The sequence below is a fragment of the Microcebus murinus genome, chromosome 3, assembly GCF_040939455.1.
Source record: "Microcebus murinus isolate Inina chromosome 3, M.murinus_Inina_mat1.0, whole genome shotgun sequence".
Taxonomy (NCBI): Eukaryota; Metazoa; Chordata; class Mammalia; order Primates; family Cheirogaleidae; genus Microcebus; species Microcebus murinus.
Genome location: NC_134106.1, coordinates 85,778,270 through 85,795,349, shown reverse-complemented (window position 1 = coordinate 85,795,349; position 17,080 = coordinate 85,778,270). Strand labels below are relative to the sequence as shown.

Genomic DNA, 17,080 nt, shown 5'->3' with positions numbered 1-17,080 from the left:
ATAAACTTCAACTTTTAATACTTTGGTAGTTTTCATGTTAGGAGCATGAGATTCAAATCTTTAAGATACTATTGACCTGTTTTATCACTTCTCGTCTTTATTACAGAAGGGAAACTTATCGTCCTGATTCTGCCTTGTAATTTTAGTATAAAACAAACTACATCCATGTTAGGCTTCTATATATTTTTTAAATCTTAGTTTTATTTCCCAATCATAATAATTTCTAATAATATTAAGAACTTCCCCAGTTAGGTGGCACTTAGAGCCATGAAAATAGGGACCATATCTGTCTTGTTGATATTTCTTCATACCTGGCATAGCCCCACACAATCCTTTGCACATAGCAGATTCTCAGTGAACATTTGTCCATTAAATGTACTTTATTCTTAATAAGACACTTTGATAATTATTGTGACACCATCTGATCTAAAATTGCACATGGTATTTACATGCTCTGTGTGTTATAAATCAAAACTCAGTAGGCCAAAAAAAAGGCATTTCTAAAGAACTGGAGTAATAGTTAAAAACGATATGGTATAAACAATGCAAGATTTTTTTGGAGTATGTGTAGAAATTTAAAAAAGTGTCCTTGAGTGTGAACAGATGACTGTCTTCTGGACGGTTGCCAGCTGGTTTACCTCCTTCACCACATTCAGATGAGGAGAACTTGGGGGGCTCTTGTGGAAATAACATGGGGGTCTCTTGTTCGCATGCTTGTTTAAATCTAGCATTATGAAGGATGCATACAATGTGGCATACAAGGTGTTGCAAGAGGTGGTAGGCTCCCTGTCTCATGCCATTCAGACTTCCCATTCTCATTTTGTGTGATTGTATCAGCACAGACTGAATACAGCCTTCTAGAATCCATATTCAATACAGTTCTAGAGACAATGATAATTCTAGTCTACTGGTGAATACTCCCTACCTGTTAGGTAATCATAGATATGTGGAAGTGATTCAAAGATTGATTTTAGAATCAGCTGTTTGGTTTTGACTTTTAATCATGTTTCCAAATTCAGTCTCTTCTGGTTCCAGGACACTTGCCAAGTACCCAAACTGCCTTTTCAGTCTTTAGGTTGAGGATTTCGTCCTAATCTAAATTAAAATCTATTCTACGTGATTCTCCTTTTGTACCTGTCCCACTCTGGACATCTGGCTCTCACAAGAACCTGTTTTTCAGGTTTTTATTGTTCTTAGCGAGCTACCACATTCTTGCATAAAGTCAAGATTGTTTATTATGTAAGCCATATTCAGGTACACGTTGATTGTCATTGATCCACTTATACACAGTAGAGATCTATTTGGCCACAAGAAAAAAAGGCCAGGTCATTTTTGTTCTGCTTCTGAAGATAAATGATACTATAAAATAAATATCATTTTACCCACTTTGACAAGACACATACAGTTGGTTTTGTTGTAAGTTCAGAATAATTCAGCTTAATTTTTTTCTCTCCTAAGTTTTACTAACTAGTTGGCTTTCTCTTATTGGGAGTTTATTAAATTGAACTGGTTTGTTTAGATTTGTTTCCTTACAAATCTTGTTGGCTTATGCTCTTGTAGAGGAATATTTGGGTTGTTATCTAGACCAGAGTTCTGTATATCTGTGTCATTGGTCTAACCTTGGAGGTGACCCCTAGTCTGGGCAGGCAAGAAATGAATTTCTCTTGGCCTTTCTTTCTTTCTCTCTCAAATAGTTCTCAGATACCACTTTAATCAGGTTTTACACTATATAGGGATAGGGAGTGGAAGATGGAAAGATAGTGATTGTTTTTGGGCAAATTCATGAGGCACTTGTTTCCTCCTCTGCCCCAAGGTGAATAGCCTGTGCTTCCCCTAACAGAAAAATGCTTTTCTTCCCAGGAGAATCCCATTCCTGAGCTGGTAGGACAAGATTTCAGTAAGAATGAGCCCAAAGAATAGGGCAAACTAGTGAAGGGAGCCAGGTAGATTTTTGAATTCTGCCCAGTACAAACTGGACAAGGCATGTAACTATCCCTTTTAAAGGTAACACCCAAATCCCAGCCATTCCCACTTGAGGCCAAACTGCCTCCCCACAGAGAATAGCAACCAATGTTCATTTCATAACACCCCTCCTCGTAGTATACCCATGAGCTCAGAAGCCTGAGCACTTGTAGCCACCATGCAACAGATGCAGCCTTCAGGCCAGAACCTTCAAGGGCTTTCCTGTTCACTGGCCTCTCAGCTGGGCTGTGTCAGCCTGGCCAGTATTGTGTGGCTAGAGAGGGGCCAGAATAAGCAACAAAGCAAATTGGATATGGTATGGGGCTGGGTCCATGTGGTGGCAGGACATAAAGTTGGCGGATTGCTCAAGGTCAGGAGTTCGAAACCAGCGTGAGAAAGAGCGAGACCCTGTCTCTACTATAAATAGAAAGAAATTAATTGGCCAATTAAAAATATATATAGAAAAATTAGGTAGGCATGGTGGCACATGCCTATAGTCCCAGCTACTCGGGAGGCTGAGGCAGGAGGATTGCTTGGGCCCAGGAGTTTGAGGTTGCTGTGAGCAAAGCTGATGCCATGGCACTCACTCTAGCCTGGGCAACAAAGTGAGACTCTGTCTCAAAAAAAAAGTGAATTGCACACCAACATTACAATACTATGGGATTCTATATTGGCCTATATGTTTACTTTTACCATGAGCTTTGTATTTTCATGTAATTTTGTATTGCTGAATAGCATCTTTTCATTTCAACTGGAAGGACTTTCTTTATAGTGCCTTTAGGGAAAGTCTAGTGGTGATGAACTCCCTTAGCTTTTGTTTTTCTGGGAAAGTCTTAATTTCTCCATTTTTTTGGTTTGGTGATATAGTATTCTTGGTTTTTTCCCCTTCAGTTATTTTAATATATCATCGTACTCCCTTCTGGCCTGCAAGGTTTCTGCTGAGTAATCTATTGATAATCTAATAGACCTTCCATTGTATCTGATGGGTTGCTTTGCTTTTGCTGTGTTCAAGATTCTTTGTCCATGACTTTTGTGTGTGTGTGTGTGTATGATTTTTTTTTTTGTCCACGACTTTCGATAGTATTATCGTAATATGTCTCAAAGTAGATCTCTTTGGGTTTATCCTAGTTGGAGTTCACTGAGCCTTTTTAATTTGTGTGTTCATTTTCTTTTCTCAGATTTGTGAAATTTTCAGCTATTATTTCTTCAAATTATCTCTCTTCCCCTTTCTCTTTGTCTTCTACTTCTGGAACTTCATAGGGCATAGTTGTTCTGCTTAGTGGAGTCCCACACGCCTCTTAGGCTGTCTTTACTTTTCTATATTCTTTTTCTTTCTTGCCCCTTGACTCAATAATTTCAGATGACTTATCTTCAGGTTCACTGATTCTTTTGTATCCTTTTATCCGATAGTCAGATTTGGTCACAAGAGTAGATGGAAGAGAGGCTCAGAAAAACAAGTCTTATCATATTCACAGCTTCTAGGAAAGGGGGTACAGCATGCCACACAGGGCCACTTAGGTGGTCAGGAGGCAGAAAATAGGAGTGAGGGGAAGGTTTAGACCAGAGCCTAATAAAGATTAGGGTTTATTTACCTGAGACAGGGCAGGGCAGAATAAGCAGCTTAAGGTTTGCTAGTTTGAATAATTTTGGTGATATCTAAGTTATTTGGTGGTCTCTAGTTGTTTGGTACCTGGCCCTGGATAATTAAGGCAGAAGAATCCTGCCTCCTGTGATATATGGTCCAGATAGAGAAGGCATGGCTTTGGATTTGTTAGTTTGTTTATTGAAGGTACTCTCCTGGCTGAGCCCTGTTCCCTCTAAGAATTGGCTAACTGCAGGAGGGGCAGTCTCTCCCTAGCCAGGAAGGGTTTTTAAGATGTCAAAACATCATAGTATGTGTGTATATATATAATATGCTACATCTTATATATTCATTTTATATTAATATATATTGTACTGATTCTTTATTCTATCTGATCATGTCTGCTTTTAAACTCTTCTAAGTGAATTTTTACATTTATTCTATTCTTCAGCTCCAGAATTTTTTCAGTTCTTATAATAGTTTCTATCTCTTTGTTGATATTCTTACTTTTCATGCATCATTTTCCTGATTTCATTAAATTTTCTTTCTGTGTTATTTTTTAGCTCATTGTGTATATTTAAGATGGTTATTTTGAATTCTCTTAGGTGATTAATAGATCTCTATTTCTTTTTCTTTTTTTTTTTTTTGAGACAGAGTCTCACTTTGTTGCCTAGGCTAGAGTGAGTGCTGTGGCGTCAGCCTAGCTCACAGCAACCTAGCTCACAGCCCAACCTCCTGGGCTCAAGTAATCCTCCTGCCTCAGCCTCCCAAGTAGTTGGGACTACAGGCATGTGCCACCATGCCCGGTTAATTTTTTCTCTATATATATTAGTTCAATTAATTTCTTTCTATTTATAGTAGAGACAGGGTCTCACTCTTGCTTAGGTTAGTTTTGAACTCCTGAGCTCAAATGATCCGCCCGCCTCAGCCTCCCAGAGAGCTAGGATTACAGGCATGAGCCACCGCGCCTGGCCTAGATCTCCATATCTTTAGGTTTGGTTTCTAGAGATTTATTTTGTTCCTTTGATTGGGCTGTGGTTCCCTGTGTCTTTGTATGCCTGTGATCTTTTGTTGAGATTTGGACATTAAAAAAAACTGTTACCTCTTCTAATTTTACAGACTTTAATTTTCAAAATTTCCCAGGTTTGCCCGTTTTTGTTTTTTTTTTTTTATCCAGAGCTCTTAACCTCTTGCTCCCCCTGGTGTCCCTCTCCAATACGGCAATCTCTCCGGTGCTGTAATAATCTCTGTTCTCAGGGGCATCCATCTGGCCTCTAAAGTATGCTACTGTTTCTGTTAGCGATTCAGGTCAGGTAATACAGAAACCATCTGCTTTTTCTGTTTCATTGTATATTTCTAATCCTAGGGTGCATTTTTATTTCTTTAACACTGGATTTAAGTTTGAATTAGTATGACATGTATTTATTTTTAAAATTATATTCTTCACCAATAGACAGGAGCCAGGTGGCGTCATGAGGCCTCTTAGTCACACCAAATCTCCTCTTAGCATTGCTAAAGAATATGGGTTTTTAAAAATGTTTTACATAGATTCAGGCCGGGCACGGTGGCTCACGCCTGTAATCCTAGCTCTCTGGGAGGCCGAGGCGGGTGGACCATTTGAGCTCAGGAGTTTGAAACCAACCTGAGCAAGAGCGAGACTCTGTCTCTACTATAAATAGGAAGAAATTAATTGGCCAACTAATATATATAGAAATAATTAGCTGGGCATGGTGGTGCATGCCTGTAGTTCCAGCTACTTGGGAGGCTGAGGCAGTAGGATCGCTTGAGCCCAGGAGTTTGAGGTTGCTGTGAGCTAGGCTGACACCACGGCACTCACTCTAGCCTGGGCAACAAAGTGAGACTCTGTCTCAAAAAATAAAAATGTTTTACATAGAATCATAATACTGGTATTTTATTGCAGTAGTTTACTTTTTGCATTTCTACATATGAGCTATGTTTTTTTTTTTTTTTTTGAGACAGAGTCTCACTTTGTTGCCCAGGCTAGAGTGAGTGCCGTGGTGTCAGTCTAGCTCACAGCAACCTCAAACTCCTGGGCTCAAGCGATCCTTCTGCCTCAGCCTCCCAAGTAGCTGTGACTACAGGCATGCGCTACCATACCCGGCTAATTTTTTCTATATATATATATATATATATATATATATATATATTAGTTGGCCAATTAATTTCTATTTATAGTAGAGACGGGGTCTCACTCTTGCTCAGGTTGGTTTCGAACTCCTGAGCTCAAAGGATCCACCTGCCTCAGCCTCCCAGAGAGCTAGGATTACAGGCGTGAGCCACCATGCCCGGCTTACATACGAGCTTTGATTTTCTTGGTTCAAATCTAGACTTCCTCCATGGGGTTGAAAGTTATTACTCAGGTGTGACAAAACACTGGATGTGCACCCTGTTTTTACAGACTCAGTGTTATTAGAAGAGTTCCAAAATATAAATGCATTATTGTAATTCTCTGATGAAATGGAAATAATCTTGAATAAATCTAGAGTATAATATGCTAATCACTAATTTCAGAAGACTTGAGTGATAGGCCAAGTGAAGGTCAGTTTGATTTGGTCTTGTTGGGGCTGGAGCTAAGTAACCAAAGCATAGAGATTGGTTTGCCTGCTGGGAGATGGAGGGGGTTTGTAGGAAAGTAAGAGCTGCAGCCTGAGAGTAAGGTCCAAGTTCCAAAAGCCACTGGCTGAACTCCAGCCCACTTCCCCTGAGTTGTCTATCAAAGGTAGCAGGTCAGGTCACTGACTTTAAAGTCCTGGAGAGTGGTGATATGAAGGGGCAGAACTGGCACACAGCCACAGAAGGCACTACATTGAGATCAGGCTCTGCAGATCCCTGCTATACCCAATTCCAGGGGGAAACCTTAGAGATAATAAAGCCTTAAAGGGCAGATGTCAAAAGTGAGCACATGCAGTAGGTGCCAAGCGAGAGGCTGCTGTGGGCTTAGGGCTCTGTCTACTTCAGAGCATTTAGACAGTGGGAACGGTGTAGCCCTTGAGTAGACTGTTGCTAAGCTTCACTTGGTCATGAGTAGGGAATAGCCAGCATCTTGCCCATGTGCACTCTCATTGGCTCAGGGACCGTGATAGGCAGTCTTTAGTGAATAGTGTTCATGATATCAGGACTCCTATGGTGAGACTGTAGCAGGAAGTGGAGAGAGAAACTCTGTTGTGAGCAGCTAAAAACCCAAGCTTTGGAGCCACTGGAGCTGTGTTTGAAACTGGGTTCCAACATTTCTCATTTGAGCAACTTACCTAATACCTCTGAACTTTAGTTTTAGTTTTCTTAACTATAAAGTGAGAATAATAATGCCAAACTCAAAGGGTGGTTGTCAATATAAAGGGTCTTATCCAATAGAACTTTCTCTGATGATAGAAATGTTTTAGACTCTGCACTGTCTAACATAATAGCATCTAGCCACATGGAGCTACGGAGCAATTGAAATTTGGCTGGTGAAAATGAGGAACTGAATTTTAATTTTATTTAATTTTTTATTAATTTAAATTTAAATAGTCATATGTAACTATTATCTAGTATATTTGGATAGTACAGCTATAGATGATAGCAGTTATTAGAAACTGTCTACTTGGAATATAAAAAGTTAACTTTTTATAATTTCCTCGACCCATATGTTTTCTTCAGTCACTCATATTTGAGCATATTATATGCTGTTTGATATACAGTGAGGTATAAGTACCTTGGAGAAAAGAATAAACCAATCCTTCTGCCTCAGCCTCCCAAGTAGCTGGGACTACAGGCATGCACTAGCATGCCTGGCTAATTTTTTCTATATATTTTTAATTGGCCAATTAATTTATTTCTATTTTTAGTAGAGATGGGTCTCACTCTTGCTCAGGCTGGTTTCCAACTCCTGACCTTGAGTGATCCGCCTGCCTCGGCCTTCCAGAGTGCTAGGATTACATGCGTGAACCACCGCGCACAGCCTAAACAAATGAAAATTTAACTAAGCATGAGAGAGAAATACAGAAATACAAGATAATGCTATAATATACTTTAATTTTAATCACAAAATAATTATACCAAGTGTAAAGGACTTCAGAGAAGTAAGCGTGCTTTTCAGGTGCAGTATTTGTAGGATGAATGAGCTGGTATTGAAGTGTGTTATACATTTTGGATAGGTAGAAAGAAAGGAAGGGAAATTCCAGGTGAAGGCATGGTGTAAATAAAACAAGAGGGTAGGAACCTGTAAGATATGATCAGGGCCCAGTGAGAAGGCTAATTTGCTGAAATATGGAGTAGTTTGGAAGAAGAAATCAAGCTGTAAAGAAAGGTTGGAATCACATGGTTATAGCTGCTTTTGAATTCATGGGTAAAATCTTGGGGTTTATCTTTCAGGTAGTGAAAATTCAGTCATTGAAGGATTTTGAGCTAAAAAGCAACATAATTAGAGTCTTGTTTTAGGAAAATTACTTTACTAAATGTGTGAAAAACAGAGAAATGACTTAGGAAGCCATTAAAGTAGTCTAGGCAAGAGGTAAGAGGGTTTTCTGAACCAGGAGGATGGCTATAGATATGGAAGGAAAACAATGAATGGTTAGATGAAAATACCATAAAAGACTTCACAGATTAAAACTGACAGCTATTGTTGATGGATTAGAATATGATTGTGGAGGCACTGGGAAAGGTGAGCCAAGACTCGAGCAGTGGACTGTAACATTAGCTGGGGGTGGTAGAGTGAGTTCAATTTAATGTATAGGCTGGTGAGAGATGGGGACAGATTTATTACACTAGAACCCTGAAGTGAATTGGAAGGCTCCAAGAGGAAACTGAGTCACTTGATGGTTACGTGGCTACCAAGAAATTGCTGGAAGAAATAGTCACTATTTGTACATTTTAGTGATGCATTAAAGAAAATTAACTTGAACCAAAACTTAATCTGAAAACGTTAGTGTATTCTCATATGAGGACGGAAGCATTTGAAATATAAAAGCATTTCTACATGATTGTAGAAAACTTAAATGTAATGATAATTGGCAGTGATGCCAGGATGGTAGCTCGTAAGTTACTGAGCTTCCCTCCCTCCACGTTGCCACACTGCTTCCAGTCTCCACCTTGCCCCTAACCTCTGCTACCTCTATCACTTGTCTTTTTATTTTAGGTTATTTTTTTAGTAGAGTGAACAAGAGTAAACACAATCAACAACTAGTATGAGAGCCTGAATTCAATATCAGTTGGTCTGAGTATTTTTTTTTTTTGAGGCAGCGTCTCACTCTGTTGCCCAGGCTAGAGTGCCATGGTGTCAGCGTGGCTCACAGCAACCTCAAACTCCTGGGCTCAAGTGATCCTTCTGCCTCAGCCTCCAGAGTAGCTGGGACTACAGGCATGTGCCACCATGCCCCATTAATTTTTTTCTATGTAATTTTAGTTGGCCAATTATTTTCTTTCTATTTTTTTAGTAGAGATGGGATCTCACTCTTGCTCAGGCTGGTTTTGAACTCCTGACCCTGAGTGATCCACCTGCCTCGGCCTCCCAGAGTGCTAGGATTACAGCTGTGAGCCACCTCACCCGGCCTTGGTCTGAGTATTAAACTTTAAGTTATTACCCAAATATACTGGGTAATGACTAAAAAATGTTTAGTTCTTTTTCTTCCTTACTAGAGCTCAAAGTGGAAAGTTAGACTGGTGTCAGCCATGTTCATCTTGTAGTCTTCATCAAATCTCTCATTCTGAGCCACAGTGAAGTGTTTCTTCCAATCTCCCACTGCTCCTGAAACACAGTCATGTGGGAGAGTCAGTAGCTGTTGGAGGAGTCCGTGCTTCTCTATCCTCCTGTTTCTGTGTGGTGATTTCTCCTCCACCTTCCAGGAATGGCAGTAGTGGACAAAAAATTTCTCTTGCTATCCTGTGATTTTTGTTATGCTGAAGGGAAGAAGAATTTCCTGTCTGATTTGTGAGACAGGGAACCTGTTACCCACCTAGTCACGTTAGTCAGGGAATGAGACCACTGTGTTACAACAGCGGGCCTGATGGGCTTTCTTGTTTTTTTCTGTGCCCTCTTGCACATCCAAGCATGGTGGCTGCTCGTGCCTCTAGCCCTCACGCTATAAGCTGATCAAGAAGGGCCTGTTTCTGGAAGGTCTTAAGGTATAGTTTTGAGGAAGAATAAAGAAGAGTCCCCAGATTTTTAGATTGTAATCTGTGTTACCTTTCCCAGTTTTATTTTTCTTACCATAATCTATCATGCTGTGTATTCTTCTTGTTTTTCTTTTTTTTTGAGACAGAGTCTCGCTTTGTTGCCCAGGCTAGAGCCGAGTGCCGTGGCATCAGCCTAGCTCGCAGCAACCTCAAACTCCTGGGCTCAAGCAATCCTCCTGCCTCAGCCTCCCAAGTAGCTGGGACTACAGGCATGCGCCACTGTGCCTGGCTAATTTTTTTCTATATATATTAGTTGGCCAATTAATTTCTTTCTATTTATAGTAGAGACAGGGTCTTGCTCTTGCTCAGGCTGGTTTTGAACTCCTGACCTGGAGCAATCCGCCTGCCTTGGCCTCCCAGAGTGCTAGGATTATAGGCGTGAGCCACTGCCCCCGGCCTTGTTTTTCTTATTACTCAAATATAATTTCCATGAGAGAAGGAATTTTTGTGTTTTGTCCACCTCTCCAAACCATGCCTAGAACAGTGCCCGGCACGTAGAAGTTCCTCAGTAAGTCCTTTTGAATGAATGACTGTAACTGATAACATAGGGCCTCCTATAAAATGTATTCTTTGCCCCATCTGACTTAATTCTGTGTATTTTCACCTTATCAGCCAGAACTCTAGAGGCAAAGTAGGAATAGGTGGTTATATTTAGACACCAAATCTTACTCTCCCACAGTGGCTAATTAAATATTGTTTTCATGTTATTAGTGGTTTCTTACATAACTTCTTTTCCCAAAATCATTCTTTAAAGATATTATTTTTCCTAACCATATAAAACTCCCCAAATATTCTGAAATATTGGACAATTCTTTTAAGATTATGGCCAAAAGAAAATACAGAAACCTTTTCTCATGAATGGAGAAATGGAGTGGTTCATGATTTCGGTAGGAATTGTGGAATAGTTTGCCATTGGATTCTGCTTCATAACATCAAATGAAGTGTGATGGACAATTTTTTCTAGAACTTTGTCATCTAGTTTCTTTCCAGTAAACTCTGCCAGCTTCTGAATTTCATGCTTTGGGTTCTATGATCAGTCAAAAGAAAAGTGAACAGTTAATATGATTAGTTTTAAAAGAATATTAAAATGGATTAATGACAGTAACCAGTACCATGGCATGTGTTAACATTAAAAAAAATTATCATACAAATGCTCAACTTTCCAAAAATGAGTCATTTTAACATGGTGATCCATATAGTTCTCTTTTTTTATTAGTTGGAATTACTAAGCATTTTTTTGTTTTTTCTTTTTCTTTTTCTTTTTTTTTTCTGACACAAAGTCTCACTTTGTTGCCCAGGCTAGAGTGAGTGCCATGGCGTCAGCCTAGCTCACAGCAACCTCAAACTCCTGGGCTCAAGCAATCCTACTGCCTCAGCCTCCTGAGTAGCTGGGACTACAGGCATGTGCCACCATGCCTGGCTAATTTTTTCTCTAGACATATTAGTTGGCCAATTAATTTCTTTCTATTTATGGTAGAGACGGGTCTCGCTCTTGCTCAGGCTGGTTTCAAACTCCTGACCTTAAGCGATCCACCTGCCTCGGCCTCCCAGAGTGCTAGGATTGCAGGCGTGAGCCACCTTGCCCTGCCCTAAGCATTTTTTTCTTTGAGTCCCTGATGGGGTCAACATATTATGACTTAAATGTTTTACGGTCCTACGAGAACATATTAGATGGTACTGCCCTCACCTTCTTCATTTCCTCATAGAAGAGGTAGAGGATGCGGTGTTTGTCTTTGGCTTCCCACCATCCTTTCACGTGGTCATACCAGGAGCCCCAGCACACTGGAAGATGGGATGAAAAACAGAGCACTGAGTCGCAGAGGTCCACCCAACAAATATTATACTGAAAGGAGAATCCCTGAAGAGAGAGGGAATGTCATATTAAAGAAGGCAGACCCCGACTGGTCTTAAGGAAATGATTCTTTCCTTGTAGGGTGTTTGAGGATTTTGAGAAAGGAAGGAAATAAAAGCTGAATCCTCTTACCTTTCCCAGCCAGAAACGTCTCAAAATACTCTTCCCATGTTCCTGGATCAGGAAGTGCTTTATTCATTCTTTGGAAATGGTAATACGACACCATATTGTCCTTGGGATTTCTTGCTACATAGATTATCTGGGAATGATGGGAGGAAAGGAAGAAGTAAAAACAGGATTAGATCTATGTATAGTTATTGCCCAGACATTAGAGTGGATACATTTCATACAAATGAGTTTTTTCGATGTTACATTCTTGTGATCCTGGCTTTTATGGGAGATGTAAAGGGTTTATATCAATTTGCATATTGATTATTGTGAGGAGCTGGACATTTTTTTTTAAACAAGTGAAGTGTTTTAAGAGGAAATTGAAAACTACTCTAAGGTTGTTCTAAGGAGTACAACTCTGAATTCCTTTTGTTTTTTACCTTACAGTTTTTCTCTAGGAAGGATGGCGGTACCAAGTGGATGGGAAGATGTGTTTTCAAGATCCGTGGTGAGGGCATTTCATTAGCTTGTTCCAAACCTGCAAAATTGGTTTTCAATCATTTTCTACTATATTTCGCTATGTGCTTCAAAATCTTGCACCTTCCATTATTACTAGCTTAGGAAAATTCAAGGCATCTGCAAAAACACTGTACTGTCTGTAGATCTGATTTGAGAGAATGAGTCTAGCATATGAACACGTTTTGGCTAGAACAATTCCTCACCATCACAATCAACCAAATAAATAAGAACCTAAAAAATTCAAACCCTTCTACGATGGTTATATTATTTGGGCTCATCCTTGTGAAATGAAGTTAATTTCTAATTAGAGAATCAAAATTTAACTTATTATATAAACAATAACTCCATTAGGAAATGTCTGTAGTATAGTAATAGCCACACATAGTTAAAAAACAACAAAGCTACAAAACCTATCAGTAATTGTTTGAATGCCTAGAATTTTAAGAAGTGCAATTTGGTAGTAAAAATTCTAAGTACTGTAGTTAAGTGTGGCTATTCCATACTCACCACATCCTAAGGATGGGATTATCCATTCGATGAAAGGAAATCGTACATGAATAGGTGCTCGTTTACTGTTCTCAACATCACCGTCATTTTGTATTAAGTCCACTATCTCCTGAGTCCATGTTGTTCCTTATTTCACACATAAGATAAAAATGCATAGACATTTACTGTACTACATTCCTTAAAGTATGATCAAATACTTGTTAGAACATCTATGTGAATTTTAAAGCTAGGTTTATAATGGAATTCAGAAGATATCGTTTCCTATTTATATTTTATGTTATCATAATGTGAATTTTTATACACACATTCCAATTTGGCATGGACATTGATAAATATACATTTATTTTTTTCCTGTCACAACCATTAATTTTGATTGTTTCTTTTTTTCTTCTTTATATTCTTTCCATCATGACATTCTACTTTCTTTTTATTTATTTATTTATTTCAAGAAATTATGGGGGTACAGACTATTTTTGCCATCTATGCTTGTTTCTTTTTTCCTCTAATAAAAATAGCTTCCATTAATGTGCAAGGTTTTAGTGATGATTAAATATTACTTTAGATGGCAAGCATTTTATTTTTTGAGTGTGTTTTTTGAATTGCTTAAACTCCATTAATGCCATGAAAAACTTAAATGAACCAGATCTTAATGCTCACATTTGGCAGGTAGAGAAAAGATTAATTAGTAAACAGTGTACTGAAATGATAAGTCAAGTTGTGGATGAAATTAAGACAGTGAGATGTGATCCTCATCAGTGGCTACTTTTAGACATTTACACTTATAAATTTGAAATTGGCACCTTGCCTGTGCCTGGTCAAAGCCAGTGGATCTCCACCCAGCCAGCATCCCATGAGATGCACCAACAAAGGGGACATGGGCAGAGCAATGGTGGCTATGCTTGTGCTGGAGCTTCTGCTTCTGGCACTGCTCCTACCCACACAGATTTATTCAAATCAAACAACTGTTGTAACATTTTCAAGTAACTCCTTCCAGAGTACCTTGGCTGCCACCAGCAACGTGGCTGGCAGTGCCCTGCCATCAATAGCCAGACTGCTTGTGGTCTCACTCTCTCTTCTACATCTCTACTAGTAAGAGACTCAGGCCAAGAAGCATCTATACTTTTCCATTTTCTAAACCCAATCCAAATGGCATCTAGAAGTCCAATGTGGCAAGGAAAAAAACAGACCTTCATTGAATCTATTGATTCTACACCTTTTTTTATTGACATAGAAAATGTTGAGAGTCCCAAATTTGATTGGTTTGAAGAACATGTGAAGGGTTTGGCTAGAATCTCAGGGGTCCTCAAACTTTTTAAACATGGGGCCAGTTCACTTTCCTCAGACCTTTGGAGAGTGAGCACTGTGGGCCCGGGATGAGTCAGCTGCTAAGCAGGACAGGCAGCGGCGGCAAAAACACCTGGAGGGTCAGATAAATGTGCTAGGTGGCCCACATGTGGCCCACGGGCCGTAGTTTGAGGATGCCTGGACTAGATGATGGATGCCAATATTAAGTCTGCTGGAAATTCATGTATAAGATGAAGAGAGGCAGCATCCAAAATTCTTTAAGATATGATTTCCTTGAAGGTACCTTAAGAAATATGGACACTTCAAACTGCCTTAAAATAAGAATAGATTTTTTTATCTTGTCTAGAAATAAAGTGTGTGATGTGTAATAGAGAGTCAGTTTTCATTTGGTCCATTAATTCTGTAAGGCCTTAAAACAAGTAATACAAAATGCTTTCATGATTCTATTTATATGTACATCAGAAGGATCATCCAGGTGTTACTGTAAATCCTCAATGTATTGTTTCAACAATACTAATTTAATGCCTTGTATAGATGAAGTTTTAACATTGTTAAGCTATCACTGTTCTCTTGGGTACTGAACTCTTTTTCCTAGGAGATGTTGGAGTTGACATTGGATTTGACCTTTTATGCAGTAATTGATCTTCTAGGGCAATGATGGATTGGAATCTACCCTAAGTCCAAGCATCGTGAGCACCTCTTGCTTATCCTTATAGAGACAAATGGTAGGCATTTCCCATCACCTATTTCCATTCAATAAGAGCACCAAATTCATTTAGCTGCATTGATTACAAAGAGCAGAATTTCACTGACCTCAACTAATTTCAAAGTGCTTTTTATTTCTGCATATGTTGAAAATTAAAAAGGCAAAAATGTGAAGGAGCCAAAAACTGTAAATCAAGTATTTAGGAAGTGAAGACTGGAAGGTAACTTGCATTAAATTCATGAAAACTTTTATGCTCTTTCCATAAATGCTTTTTTTGTTTGTTTTGTTTTTTCTTCCAAACAATAACTATGGATCAGGATAGCGGCACTTGGAGTGCTTTTTGTTATCAGTCAATATTTTTTGATACTTAGAACCTGGTCCTAAGCCTAAATTGAGCTTAATTCTGCAATAAATCATCTGGATGCCATACATCTATAATATTTGGGATTGTATATTGTGTTTGTGTATTTATGCATGTTATAGAATTGATTTGCATAGAACATAAACTGTAAATAATGAGAAATAAATAGCTGGAAAAAAATTTGGTCCTAAGTGGCTCATGATGAATAACATTGGAAAATAAGGACCAACATGAAACCAAAGGACAGAGAGGAGACTAGGGCCTCCATATGCCTACAGAGTCTTCTACTGGGATCTCAAGAGAAAAAGACATAAAAGGAGTTTGAACAGTCTCAGAAAATGCTGAGGTTTAGATATTTTTGGGTTGTGTATACGTGTAACAAGAATTATTGCCAGCGGGCTTGGTTTTGGGGAGAGCAAATGTATATGCAATTTGAGTGTGGATCAAATACTGTATTTTTAGTAAATATGTAGATATGCACAGATATCTATAGAGAACTATTTCCCCCTGCTCATCCCCAAATTTTTATGATGTGGCTGGGCTCAAGTTAGTCTACAGTCCTCTGCTCTACCAGCTGAGCTATTGAAGGGTGCACTCAAGTTAGTCTTAGTCCTGCAGACAACTTTGTTAAACTGATTGTTGAAATAAGGAGGTAGGTTTACAACTTACCATGAAGGAAGGTGGAAATCCGAAGAATAGTTCTCTGACCCTGAGCTGGGCGGACTCCTGAGGGCTGCTGAGGTAAAATCAGCATTGCAGAACCCAAGCTACCCTATTTCTTTCCCAAATCAGCCTCAGGGTCCCCTTTCTAGCTTGCACACCCAAAGCAGCTCTTTGCAAGATCTGCAATAAGGGCCTAGATTGGAAGTGAATAAATAAATAAACAAGTTTATCCTTTTGCTCTTGGCTGTTTTACTCTCTCCTGGGGAAGTAAAAACATATGTGCATCACAGGAAAACTTACATTCTTAAAATCTGTAGGTCACTTTAACATTTTTTTGTGTAGTTTCAGTTTCCACAAGTAATTTGTCTTAGCGATGTAACTCTGTCCGATAAACAGTTCAACTTATTTATTTCAGATCAACTTATTTATTTCATTATGAATACATCCTTCCCACTTACTTTGCTAACTTTTCCCCTTCCCTTCCACACCCTTCCACTTACCTGCTTTAGGATAGGTACTAATAAGCAGGTCATCAGGCTTGGCTTGAAAATTCCAGATCTGATCCCAGGTGTCACAGGTGGGTGTGGGCTGAAGAATTCCCTGCACGTAGTCAAAACTTAGGCGCTCTGTTGCATCAAATTTCAAATCCTCCATCTTGTTTAAGGTCATTAGTGTCAGAAAAATCAGAATCTTGTTCCAGAAAAAGAGTTACCTCTCAGTCAGCACAAAGCTGCATTTCTGACATGGTCTGGACAAGGCAACACTCAGAGGAGCCCTGTCTGGGAGCGCCTGGTGCCTGCCAGCAAACAGGAAGGAAAGCTACAGGCTTCCTGGCTCCAGCTCCAGGGAGTGAGAAGTGTTGTTCAGGACTTTGTGCACAGGCGTTTCCTACTGAGCCCCAGCCCTCCTCCCCGCCTGGCTATGACATCACACCAGAGGCGGTGACAAATTCTGATGGCAAAGCCCTGCTCCAGCCCTGTCCCTCTCGGTCAGTTAAAAAGAGTGAGTGCCACGGTGTTTGTATTCCTGTTGTTTGTATCCCTCCTCTTTGTGTTTATAAAACAGTTCACAAATACTTTCATTTATTGTTTAATTTTAAGCAATTAAAAAGTTGCAAGTTGCCTGCCTGTGGAATTACAGGTTCAACACAGAAAGACTTCCCTGAAAGGCTGCAGGGACCTTTGTGCGGGGTGTTTACAGCGAGGCCCTCTGTCTGGACCTCCTGGCACAAACATCCCAAAGGGTCGACTTGGTTATTTTTTTAAGAGTAAAATAAATGATGCTCCACCGGAGAAGGCCCCCTTCCTTTTGTAGGCTAGTCTACAGCATCAGTAGGCGTGTCAT

At 39.5% G+C, this 17,080-nt stretch overlaps 1 protein-coding gene and 1 long non-coding RNA gene across 6 annotated transcripts in view; one reads left to right on the top strand and one right to left on the bottom strand.

Moving 5' to 3' along the window:
- LOC105856138 (uncharacterized) overlaps positions 1–17,080 on the top strand; it is a 90,882-nt gene that overhangs the window by 8,760 nt on the left and 65,042 nt on the right. For 2 of the 3 annotated variants that reach the window (XR_012918625.1, XR_012918626.1), the window contains exon 1: positions 12,122–12,183. The exons of the other annotated variant lie outside the window; for it this stretch is intronic. This is a non-coding gene — a long non-coding RNA (uncharacterized LOC105856138). Of the gene's footprint in view, positions 1–12,121; positions 12,184–17,080 lie in introns of those variants that run through there. 3 annotated transcript variants of the gene reach the window in all.
- On the bottom strand, positions 7,557–16,631 carry LOC105856137 (sulfotransferase 1C4). 3 transcript variants are annotated; one of them, XM_076001074.1, is made up of 7 exons: positions 16,237–16,631; positions 12,702–12,827; positions 12,116–12,213; positions 11,700–11,826; positions 11,403–11,497; positions 10,562–10,742; positions 7,557–9,287 (listed from the first exon to the last, which is right to left on the bottom strand). In XM_076001074.1, exons 1-7 carry the CDS (start codon positions 16,403–16,405, stop codon positions 9,175–9,177), a joined length of 909 nt encoding a protein of 302 aa, XP_075857189.1. In that variant the 5' UTR covers positions 16,406–16,631; the 3' UTR covers positions 7,557–9,174. The 3 variants fall into 3 exon arrangements, with proteins under 3 accessions (XP_075857189.1, XP_075857190.1, XP_075857191.1); XM_076001075.1 differs by having other exon boundaries at positions 7,557–9,281; XM_076001076.1 differs by lacking the exon at positions 12,702–12,827.

Coding starts and splice junctions, on each gene's coding strand:
- LOC105856137 (XM_076001074.1), bottom strand. CDS start 16,405: ATGACCTTAAACAAGATGGAGGATTTGAAATTTGATGCAACAGAGCGC. Junction 11,827..12,115: donor TCCTAGAGAAAAACTGTAAG/GTAAAAAACAAA, acceptor CATCATTCCCAG/ATAATCTATGTAGCAAGAAA. Junction 11,498..11,699: donor GACGTTTCTGGCTGGGAAAG/GTAAGAGGATTC, acceptor CCCATCTTCCAG/TGTGCTGGGGCTCCTGGTAT.